The sequence below is a fragment of the Pleurodeles waltl genome, chromosome 3_2, assembly GCF_031143425.1.
Source record: "Pleurodeles waltl isolate 20211129_DDA chromosome 3_2, aPleWal1.hap1.20221129, whole genome shotgun sequence".
Taxonomy (NCBI): domain Eukaryota; kingdom Metazoa; phylum Chordata; class Amphibia; order Caudata; family Salamandridae; genus Pleurodeles; species Pleurodeles waltl.
Window position 1 is genome coordinate 190034075 of NC_090441.1, and position 12231 is coordinate 190046305.

The window sequence follows — 12231 nt, forward strand, 5'->3', positions numbered from 1 at the left end:
GCATCATTTATGTGTACACAACTCCAGGTACCATGTTTATGCACCTGACACCAGGCATCATGTACATGTTCCAACATCAGGTACCATGTACATGTATGTAACTAATAACAGGAATCATGTGCAGACACAAAGGTCCATGTACATGTACCCGACACCAGGCACCATGCACATGTACCCGACACCAGGCGCCATGTACATGTGCCTGACACCAGGCACCATGTACATGTACATGACACCAGGCACCATGTACATGAACCCAATACCAGGCACCATGTACATGTACCAAGCACCATGTGTATGTACCTGACACCAGGCACCATGAATATGTACCTGACACCAGGCACCATGTATATGTATCCGACACCTGGCATAGTGTACATTTATCCAACGTCAGGCACCAGGTACAGGTATGTAACCAAGAAAGGGCACCATGTACATGTACCCAACACCAGGCTCCATATACATGAACTCAACACCAGGCACCATGTACAAGTACCCAATGCCAGGCACCATGCATATGTACCTGACACCAAGTACCATGTATAAGTACCCGACACCAGGTACGATGTGTATGTACCCGTCACCAGGCATCGTGTACATGTATCCAACGGCAGGCACAATGCACATGAATGTAATCAACAATGGGCACCATGTACATGTACCCAACACCAAGCACCATTTATATGTACAGAACTTCAGGTACCATGTTTATTCACCTGACACCAGGAATCATGCACATGTATCAAACATCAGGTGCCCTGTACATGTAGGTAACTAACAACAGGAATCATGTACATGTACCAGACACAAAGGTCCATGTACATGTACCTGACACCAGGCACCATGTACATGTACCCAACACCAAGCACCATATACACGTGTCTGACACCAGGTAACATGTATGCGTACCTGACACCAGGTGCCATGTACATGTGACAAACAACGGGCACCATGTAGATGTACCCAAAACTAGTCACCATGTGCATGTGCCTGACACCAGGTGCCATGTACATGTTCCCCATACCAAGCACCATGTACATCATGTACCTGACACCAGGTGCAATGTACATGCACCTGACACCAGGTACCATGTACATATATCCAACACCAGATGGCATGTACATGTGACCAACAACAAGCACCATGTACCTGTACCCAACACCAGGCGCCATGTACATATACTCAATACCAGGTACTATGTACATGTACCCAACACCAGCAACATGTACATGTACTTTTACCCGACACCAGGCACCATGTACATGTACCCAACACCAGTTACCATCAACATTTACCAAACTCAGGTTCCATGTACATGTACCCACCACCAGGTGGCATGTACATATACATGACACCAGGTGCCATATACATGTACCTGACACCAAGCATCATGCACATGTATCCGGCACCAGGCACCATGTACATGCTCCCATTACCAGGCACTGTGTACACGTATCCAGCATCATGCACCGTGCCATGTACATCATGTACCCAACACCAGGTACCCAACATCAGCCACCATGTACCTGTGTCCAACCACAGGCAACATGTACATGTGCCCAACAACAGGCACCATGTGCATGTATCCAACATCAGGTGCCATGTACATGTACCAACAACAGACGTCATGTACATGTTTGTAACACCATGCATCATGTACATGTACCCAGCACCAGGATCCACATACATTTGCTAACAACAGGTGCTATGTACATGTACCCTAACACTAGGCAACCTATACATGATCCAACACCAACATAAGGCCATGTACATGTACTCAACACCAGATCATGTACATGTGCCTCACAACAGGCACCATGTACATGTACCCAAAACCAGGCACCATGTACGTGTACCCAACACCAGGGGCTATGTAGATGTGCCCAACACCGGGCACCATGTACCTGTACACAATACCAGGTGTCATATACATGTGTCCAACACCAGGCCATGTACATGTACTCAACACCAGGTGCCATATACAAGTACACAACACCAGGTGCCATATACATGTACCCAACACCAGGTGCCATATACATGTACCCAACACCAGGTGTCATGTACATGTACCTGATACCAGATCGTGTACATGTGCCTCACAACAGGCACCATGTACATGTACCGAACACCAGGCACAATGTACATGTACCGAACACCAGGGACCATGTACATGTACCCAACACCAGGGACCATGTAGATGTGCCCAACACCGGGCACCATGTACCTGTACACAATACCAGATGTCATGTACATGTTCCCAACATCAGGCCATGTACATGTGCCGAACAACAGGCACCATGTACATGTACTCAACACCAGGTGCCATATACAAGTACACAACACCAGGTGCCATATACATGTACCCAACACCAGGTGCCATATACATGTACCCAACACCAGGTGTCATGTACATGTACCTGATACCAGATCGTGTACATGTGCCTCACAACAGGCACCATGTACATGTACCGAACACCAGGCACCATGTACATGTACCCAACACCAGGGACTATGTAGATGTGCCCAACACCGGGCACCATGTACCTGTACACAATACCAGATGTCATGTACATGTTCCCAACATCAGGCCATGTACATGTGCTGAACAACAGGCACCATGTGCATGTACCCAACACCAGGCACCATGTGCATGCACCCAACACCAGGCACCATGTGCATGTGCCCAACAGCAGGTACCATGTTCACGTACTCTACATCAGACGTCATTTACACCAGGTACCCAACAGCAGGTGCTGTGTACATACCCATACTTTGCCCTTTCTCTCTCTCTGCTGCTATCTATTCTTTGCTGCGCTCTCTCTGCTGCGCTCTCTGCTGTGCTCTCTGCTGTGCTCTCTCTGCTGTGCTGTCTCTTACCTCTCTCTGCTGCACTCTCTCTGCTGTGCTCTCTCTGCTGTGCTCTCTGCTGTGCTCTCTCTGCTGTGCTGTCTCTTACCTCTCTCTGCTGCGCTCCCTCTGCTGTGCTCTCTGCTGTGCTCTCTCTGCTGTGCTCTCTGCTTTGCTCTCTCTGCTGTGCACTCTCTTCCCTCGCTCTGCTCTGCTCTCTCTGCTGTGCTCTCTGCTGTACTCTCTGCTGTGCCCTTTCTTCCCTCTCTCTGCTGTGCTCTCTTCCCTCTCTCTGCTGTGCTCTCTCTGCTGTGCACTCTCTTCCCTCGCACTGCTCTGCTCTCTCTGCTGTGCTCTCTCTTCCCTCTCTCTGCTGTGTCTCTCTGCCGTGCTCTCTCTGCTGTGCTCTCTGCTGTGCTCTCTCTGCTGTGTTCTCTGCTGTGCCCTCTCTGTTGTGCTATCTCTTCTCTCTCTCTGCTGTGCTCTCTCTGTGCTCTCTGCTGTGCTCTCTCTGTTGTGCTCTCTTCTCTCTCGCTCTGCTGTGCTCTCTCTGTGCTCTCTGTGCTCTCTCAGCTGTGCTCTCTGCTGTGCTCTCTCATCCCTCTCTCTGCTGTGCTCTCTCTTCCCTGTGCTCCCTCTCTGCTGTGCTCTCTCTTCTCTCTCCCTGCTGCTATCTATTCTCTGCTGTGCTCTCTCCTGTGCTCTCTCTGCTGCGCTCTCTCTTCTGCGCTCTCTCTTCTGTGCTCTCTCTGCTGTGCTCTCACCTGTGCTCTCTCTCCTGTGCTCTCTCTGCTGCGCTCTCCCTGCTGTGCTCTCTCCTGTGCTCTCCCTCCTGTGCTCTCTCTGCTGTGCTCTCTCTTCTGTGCTCTCTCTCTTCTGTGCTCTCTCTGCTGTGCTCTCACCTGTGCTCTCTCTCCTGTGCTCTCTCTGCTGCGCTCTCTCTGCTGTGCTCTCTCCTGTGCTCTCCCTCCTGTGCTCTCTCTGCTGTGCTCTCTCTGCTGTGCTCTCTCTGCTGTGCTCTCTCCTATGCTCTCTCTCCTCTTTCTCTCTCTGCTGTGCTGTCTCTGCTGTGCTCTCTCTTCTGTGATCTCTCTGCTGTGCTCTCTCTGTGCTCTCTGCTGTGCTCTCTCTGTTGTGCTCTCTCTTCTCTCTCTCTGTGCTCTCTCTGTGCTCTGTTAGCTGTGCTCTCTCCTGTGCTCTCTCTTCCCTCTCTCTGCTGTGCTCTCTCTTCCCTGTGCTTCCTCTCTGCTGCGCTCTCTCTGCTGTGCTCTCTGCTGTGCTCTCTCTTCTCTTTCCCTGCTGCTATTCTCTGCTGTGCTTTCTGCTGTGCTCTCTCTTCTCTCTCCCTGATGCTATCTATTCTCTGCTGTGCTCTCTCCTGTGCTCTCTCTGCTGTGCTCTTTCTGCTGTGCTCTCTCTTCTGTGCTCTCTCTGCTGTGCTCTCTCTTCTCTCTCCCTGCTGCTATCTATTCTCTCTCTTCTCTCCTGTGCTCTCTCCTGTGCTCTCTCTGCTGTGCTCTCTCTGCTGTGCTCTCTCTGCTGTGCTCTCTCTTCTGTGCTCTCTCTGCTGCGCTCCCTCTGCTGCACTCTCTCTGCTGTGCTCTCACCTGTGCTCTCTCTCCTGTGCTCTCTCTGCTGTGCTCTCTCTCCTGTGCTCTCCCTCCTGTGCTCTCTCTCCTGTGCTCTCCCTCCTGTGCTCTCTCTGCTGTGCTCTCTCTCTGCTGTGCTCTCTCCGCTGTGCTCTCTCCGCTGTGCTCTCTTTGCTCTGCTCTCTCTGCTGTGCTCTGTCCTGTGCTCTCTCTTCTCTCTCTCTGCTGTGCTGTCTCTGCTGTGCTCTCTCTTCTGTGCTCTCTCTGCCGTGCTCTCTCCTGTGCTCTCTCTGCTGTGCTCTCTACTGTGCTCTCTCTGCTGTGCCCTCTCTGCTGTGCTCTCTGCTGCGCTCTCTGTGTGCTCTCTCTTCCCTCTCTCTGCTGTGCTCTCTCTTCGCTCTCTCTGCTGTGCTCTCTCTGATGCGCTCTCTCTGCTGTGCTCTCTCTGCTGCACACTCTCTGCTGTGCTCTCTCTGCTGTACTCTCTCTGTTGTACTCTCTCTGCTGTGCTCTCTCTGCTGTGCTCTCTCCTGTGCTCTCTCTGCTGTGCCCTCTCTGCTGTGCTCTCTCTTTGTTCTCTCTTCTCTGCTCTCTCTTCCCTCTCTCTGCTGTGCTGTCTCTCCTGTGCTCTCTCTGCTTCTCTGCTGTGCTGTCTCTACTGTGCTCTTTCTCCTGTGCTGTCTCTCCTGTGCTCTCTCTGCTGTGGTCTCTCTTCTTCTCTGCTGTGCTCTCTCTGCTGTGCTCTTTCTTTTTCTCTGCTGCGCTCTCTGCTGTGCTCTCTCTTCTTCTCTGGTGTGCTCTTCCTGCTGTGTTCCCTCTGCTGTGCTCTCTCTTCCCTCTCTCTGCTGTGCTCTCTCTTCCCTCTCTCTGCTGTGCTCTCTCTGCTGTGCTCTCTCTTCCCTCTCTCTGCTCTTCTCTCTCTTCTGTGCTGTCTCTGCTGTCTCTGCTGTGCTGTCTCTGCTGTGCTCTCTCTGCTGCGCTCCCTCTGCTGCACTCTCTCTGTTGTGCTCTCTCCTGTGCTCTCTCTGCTGTGCTCTCTCTGCTGTGCTCTCTCTTCCCTCTCTCTGCTGTGCTCTCTCTTCCCTCTCTCTGCTGTGCTCTCTCTTCCCTCTCTGTTGTGCTCTCACTTCTCTCTCTCTGCTGTTCTCTCTCTCTGATGTGCTCTCTCTGCTGTGCTCTCTCTTCTTCTCTGGTGTGCTCTTCCTGCTGTGTTCCCTCTGCTGTGCTCTCTCTTCCCTCTCTCTGCTGTGCTCTCTCTTCCCTCTCTCTGCTGTGCTCTCTCTGCTGTGCTCTCTCGTCTCTCTCTGTGCTGTGCTCTCTCTTCCCTCTCTCTGCTGTGATCTCTCTTCCCTCACTCTGCTGTGCTGTCTCTGCTGTGCTCTCTCTGCTGTGCTCTCTCTTCCCTCTCTCTGCTGTGCTCTCTCTTCTGTGCTGTCTCTGCTGTCTCTGCTGTGCTCTCTCTGCTGTGCTCTCTCTGCTGTGCTCTCTCTGCTGCGCTCCCTCTGCTGCACTCTCTCTGTTGTGCTCTCTCCTGTGCTCTCTCTGCTGTGCTCTCTCTGCTGTGCTCTCTCTTCCCTCTCTCTGCTGTGCTCTCTCTTCCCTCTCTGTTGTGCTCTCACTTCTCTCTCTCTGCTGTGCTCTCTCTGCTGTGCTCTCTCTTCCCTCTTTCTGCTCTTCTCTCTCTTCTGTGCTGTCTCTGCTGTCTCTGCTGTGCTGTCTCTGCTGTGCTCTCTCTGCTTCGCTCCCTCTGCTGCACTCTCTCTGCTGTGCTCTCTCCTGTGCTCTCTCTGCTGTGCTCTCTCTGCTGTGCTCTCTCTTCCCTCTCTCTGCTGTTCTCTCTCTCTGCTGTTCTCTCTCTGATGTGCTCTCTCTGCTGTGCTCTTTCTTCTCTCTCTCTGCTGTGCTCTCTCTGCTGTCTCTGCTGTGCTCTCTCTTCTCTCTCTCTTCTGTGCTCTGTCTGCTGCGCTCTCTGTGCCGTGCACTCCCTGTCCTCCTAGTGGCACTCTCACCTGCTCTTCTGGGGCACTCTTGCCAGCTTTACCCATCCCTTGCCTGCCTGATAATAAATGTTTTCAAGTGAAGTCCTTGGTGTTTGCACATCACTGGCAAGAAACCCCATAAACCAGTGCCCACTCACCCCAGCCTCAGTGAGACCCACAGCCCCTGCTCTGCCACTGCAAGTGTGGGGTGCTGTCTAAAGGGCACCACCCTGGCCAGGGTGCATTATGGGTGGTCCTGGGAAAGGACCAACGTCATTGTAATAGACTGGCAATTACACTTATGTATTTCATGATGTTTAGGCACCAAGGTATTAAGTGATGTGCCCAGGATCAAACGTGTTGGTAGCACAGAGGCCAGGATTTGGGCCTAGACCCACAGATTCCAGAGTCAGCAGCTGAGCAGCCCACCAAGACACATCTCCTCCACCCTTCTTCAATGCGACCCCTTCCTTCCTGGATTCCACCATTCTTTGGTGTTCTGGGGGCGTGTTTATGAAAGGCTTGTGACAGGGGTGCAAGCCTCTCAACCCTATCTACCAGGCCACACAGAGGCCACACAGGGGCCACACGGAGGCCACACGGAGGCCACACAGGGGCCACACGGAGGCCACACAGGGGCCACATAGGGGCAACACAGAGGCCACACAGGGGCCACACAGTGGCCACACAGAGGCCACACAGAGACCACACAGGGGCCACACAGAGACCACACAGAGCCTCATAGATATGGAGTAAAGGGAGGCTGTGCAAATCACTGCATTGCCTTAGTGTGCACCGGGCGGTGTGCCAATGGCTTTGTGGTGGGTTTTCCTACATCACATCCATGGATTTTGACCCTGCCCCAGATTTACTTAACAACATAAACCTCCCCACCCTAAAGAAGAGAAATATGTTTATTTCCCCTCGTTTTTAACTCTTTCCATGTGTGCTGCATTCTGCCTCTTCGGATTATTTTTGTGCAGGAAGGTGTCCCTTCCTGCATAAAAAGAAATCCTGCATGCAACACAGACACCCTTGCACCATGGTGCAGAACTGCCTGCATTGATGTTGGGCACCAACTTGTGTGCGTGTGCGGGGGGGAGGGTTAGGAATGCGCCGTATTTAATAAAGAAGACTTACGGCGCTGCTCTACGCCCATTGCACATAAATACGGGCCCTGGTTTTTATCTGTTGCTGGTGGTTTGAGATGATGCTCTCATCTCTGATGGTGCTCACTCTGCTGGTGATTAAGCACAAAGGATCATGGGTAATGTGGGTGACGCGCCTCACTTGGCAGTGCTGGTGCCATTACTGGGAAAGCTCTGAAATGCTGGCACTGCACCCTGAGTGTGGCATGACTGATACAAGGACTGACTGGCCGAGAAGAATGGGATCTCTGAACTCTCTAACATCTCCCAAGGCAGTTAGTTCCTGGAATGTTTAAATTACAAAGACTGTCCTCCCAAGATGGACGATGGTGTCTCTTCTGGGCTCGGCCGGGGCACTGGTCAGAACCTGCCCCATCAGTCCTACAGAAGTACAACAGCGCGACACTGACCCTTGGGGAACTCCACTGACTCCCACTTCTGCAGGCACCACCTCCAAGCCCTGCTGCACTGCTTGGAAGGACGTTAGCACGGGCACCTCACCGTGCCTGGCACCTCCAGGGGCAGAGCACCACACACAGCAGCTGCACCACCAGACTAGACATCTGGAGATACTGGAACAAGAGGCAGGCGTGGTTTCTGGGCTCAGCCTGTCCCTTCTCCACTTCTGTAAAGATCTCCCCAAGAGAGACCCTGTCACAGTAGAGCCACTTGGAATGGTGCCCCCCACGCTTGCCCCTCTCTCCGCCTCCTACCTGCAGCTCTGTGTAAATGCACAAAGAAGCTGAGCTCCTGTGTTCATGTAGGTAGCACGTTTATTATTGGTACAGTAGAGGTGATGCTAAGTACTTGTCTAGCTGCCCCACCAGGAGCTGCAAAGATCTACAAAGAAGCTGAGCTCCTGTGTTCACGCGGGCAGCTCTTCTATCAGTAGTAAAGTGCAGGTGGTGATAAGTGCGTGCCTAGATGTCCCGAGCTCCTGTGTTCACGCGGGCAGCTCTTCTATCAGTGGTAAAGTGCAGGTGGTGATAAGTGCGTTCCTAGATGTCCCGAGCACCTGTGTTCATGGGGGCAGATCTTCTATCAGTAGTAAAGTGCAGGTGGTGATAAGTGCGTGCCTAGATGTCCTGGAGTTCTGTGTTCACGCAGGCAGCTCTTCTATCAGTAGTAAAGTGCAGGTGGTGATAAGTGTGTGCCTAGATGTCCCGAGCTCCTGTGTTCACGTGGGCAGCTCTTCTATCATTAGTAAAGTGTAGGTTGTGATGAATGCGTGCCTAGATGTCCTGGAGTTCTGTGTTCACGCAGGCAGCTCTTCTATCAGTAGTAAAGTGCAGGTGGTGATAAGTGCGTTCCTAGATGTCCCGAGCACCTGTGTTCACGCAGCAGCTCTTCTATGAGTAGTAAAGTGCAGGTGGTGATAAGTGCGTGCCTAGATGTCCCGAGCTCCTGTGTTCACGCAGCAGCACTTTTATGAGTAGTAAAGTGCAGGTGGTGATAAGTGCGCGCCTAGATGTCCTGGACTTCTGTGTTCACGCTGCAGCTCTTTTAAGTACAGATGGTGATACACCTTGAATTTAAGACAGAACATGGCCGCCATGCATTATGACGCTGAAGGGAGTTGGGATGGTCATGTCTCCTGCCTTGAACTCTTTCTATCTTGGTTGATGTTCAGTCAATCACTTCCTCAGTCTCCCTCCCCAGCTCTCTCAGTTCTACCATTATAAACAGACTTCATTGAGGGGCGGGGGTTCCACATATAGAAGGTGAGGCCCAACACACATATAAACTGGTCATAAATACAAACCTTCATTGAACTTGGACATTTAAAAGCAAGTTTGGACCTTTATGGGACATAAATATCTTCAGGAGACATCTTTAGTGACTTCATTTCTTCTCTCTTCTTCGGGTCTGTAGCGAACACATCTAAATAGAAAATAGAATCGCTGGTATTGTTAGAGATGGAAACAGAACTATCCCTGTGAGCAGGTGCGGTGGCTTTTTGCCCTTTAATACAAGGAAAACACTGCGACCTTCTATTGAAATCAAGTGCTCTTTTGAAAAATCAACCTGTAATCTCATGGAAAGAGAGACCGAAATACTATTAATGAACCTGATGCTATTCAAATCTTCAAATAACGCTGCAGAGTATTTCAAACACTTAAGCAAATAGTTAGGGATTAAATTGCCCGTCCCTGTTAAAAAAAAAATGCTTTTAATGTTCTAACATTTTTGGCAAAATTATGAAACAATTAAACATTTACTAATATTCCAATTACCAAGTCCTGAATAATCAATTTAGCTATAATTGTTATTTGCCCATCATTTCTCTTTATACTGAGAGATGCCGCCTGCATGGAAGACATTCATTTATTTAAATACCTGCAAGTGTAACTTAAATGACACAAAATAGAATCTCTCTTAATTAAAACGACAATCGGAACTGCAGGTGAAGCCAGGAGAATCAGCCCTGCCCAGACTTGTATTATTCTGATGTAACTACCTGTATCAGTGAGGCATCTGAGCATCCTATAGATGGATAGTGTCCACAATCCCTGCTCTTAAGTAAACGTCTTGGGGCATCATGGGGAATTGGCGTAGGGCAGGACCGCACGTCTTCTGGCTGCCCTGCTCTACGCCAGTGTGAAAGGGCAGGAGTGCACCGTATTTATGCAAAACAGTGAATTCCTGTCCTCTACCCCTGCACTGGCGCCATTTCACCAGCCTCGCGCCAACGTAGGCACCCTTGTACCATGGTGCAAGGGTGCCAGCGTTGCATGCAGGATTGTGTTTGTGCAGGAAGAAGCACCTTCCTGCACAAAAACAATCCAGAGCGGTGTTTTACTCTTTCTCTGGGTGCTGCAGAATGCAGCACCCATAGAAAGAGGAAGAAACAAATAGAAATACGAATATATCTCCTCGTTATGCCTGCTCTGGGGAGGCGTAAAGTTCTGGCACTTCCCCAGGTCTATGTGATTAAATACATTTTGGAGCAGCATCAAAACCCAGGGGTGTTGTGTAGGAAATCCCACAAAAAAGCACCTGGAAACCCTCCCTGGTGCAGAGTAATGCAGCACAGTGACATACGCTGCTTCGTCCTACTTCATATACATGAGGCCATTCAAAGGCATGCACAGTGGTTTTGCGTGGCCTCATAGATATGATAGTGAAGTTAGCGCCATCGAAGCATCAGAAAAAGTGATGCTTTGGTGGCACAAGCCTTCCATAAATACCCCTTGTTTGTGTTATTGAGTCATATCTGTGCTCGCGTCTTCATGTCAGTGCTTCCAAACGTTTTAGAGCCATTCCTAATTTTTAGGAGCACAAACCTTCATGACCCACCTAGCTTTCCCCTACATGAGGCGGGGAGGAGCATTCTTTAATGCAAGGGTAGGCATGCTTTCAAAATGCCGAGAATTACCACCATAGCATATTATTTAATGTCACAATCTTCACCACACCCTTCAATATGTCTATAAGGGACTACGGCCAAGACATTGGCAGCCAATCGAAGTGGCAGATGGTGAGCGGCACTGAGCTTGAATCTGTTCACTAAAATTACAAAGATTCTGAAAAATCCTAGGGCCTGATTTAGAAGTCGGCGGGCGAGGTACTCTGTCACAACGGTGACGGATCTCCCGTCCGCCACCATCTAAATCCCATTATCTTCTATGGGATTTAGATTTCAGTGAACAGGACATCTGCCACCGCTGTGAGGGAGTAACTCCTCCACCAAATACCAGTCATTTTAGCAACTTTAAAAACCCTTTCTGCAGCAGAATGTGGAGAAGACTTCATATCTGTTTTGGTGTTAAACAAGTCCCAGTGATGTCTATTTATTTTGTAACTTTATATGAATAAATACTGCCCAAGGGCATTGGAGCACTTTACATAAACTCCAGGTAACATAAGGTCAGATTTGTGTCATTTTAAGCTCAATAGATTTAGGCCCATATTTATACTTTTTTAGCCTCACATTTGCTTCATTTTTTGACGCAAAAGTGGCGCAAACTTACAAAATCTAATTGTATTTTGTACGTTTGCGCCAATTTTGCGTAAAAAATGACGTAAATGCGGCACTAAAAAAGTATAAATATGGGCCTAAGTGATTTGCCCAAAACCAATGCTGGGACCCAAATCTAATTCCCCAGATCCAAAGTCAGCAGCTGTGTCCATGAGGCCACATCCATATGTCTCAATGTACGTGTGAAAGTCATACACAAAGTGGTATGGTTATGAAGGATGGTACAGCATGAGCACATTCTCTGTTGGAATGGCTTTGTGAAGTAAAAACACAACAGCAAAGACTACTGGAAGGTTCACTGGAGCCGTGCTTGTGAATACTGCAAGGGTTTGTTTTAAAACTGGACTTTGGGACAAAGTTCAGCACATTTGCTCCAGTGGTGCTGGAACAATTTTGAGAGTGGGGTTGCTTACATGAAAGTTACACCACTGAAGTCCTAGGGATTTGGAAAACTCCTAGCTTCAAACCAAGTGTAGCGTGATTATTCAGCCCGAGAATGGTAATGGTGCCGTGTGTAGCTGCTGGGGGATTTTTGGACACACACGCACAAATATATTACTAAAGCGCTGTGCGGTAGCACACTCTCATTTACAGACAGCAGCACATTTTCTAATGACATGGCCACTAAATATGCACAGACATACAGTTTTACTGAAAAAAAACTATATAACTCTCAAATGATAATGCAT

At 49.7% G+C, this 12231-nt stretch overlaps 3 protein-coding genes across 3 annotated transcripts in view; all 3 read right to left on the reverse strand.

Moving 5' to 3' along the window:
- Window positions 1-12231, reverse strand: part of ASIC4 (acid sensing ion channel subunit family member 4) — a 942253-nt gene that overhangs the window by 481031 nt on the left and 448991 nt on the right. The gene's annotated exons all lie outside the window — the stretch shown is intronic.
- On the reverse strand, window positions 2953-4137 carry LOC138286732 (uncharacterized; the record flags this gene model as incomplete). The annotated part of the gene is made up of 1 exon (XM_069227256.1): window positions 2953-4137. A coding segment is annotated over one exon (1185 nt), but the record flags the coding sequence as incomplete, so codon positions are not given.
- On the reverse strand, window positions 4045-6481 carry LOC138286733 (trichohyalin-like). Its single transcript, XM_069227257.1, has 2 exons — window positions 5160-6481; window positions 4045-5077 (listed from the first exon to the last, which is right to left on the reverse strand). The coding sequence occupies exons 1-2, from the start codon at window positions 6479-6481 to the stop codon at window positions 4204-4206; spliced, it is 2196 nt and encodes a 731-aa protein (XP_069083358.1). The 3' UTR covers window positions 4045-4203.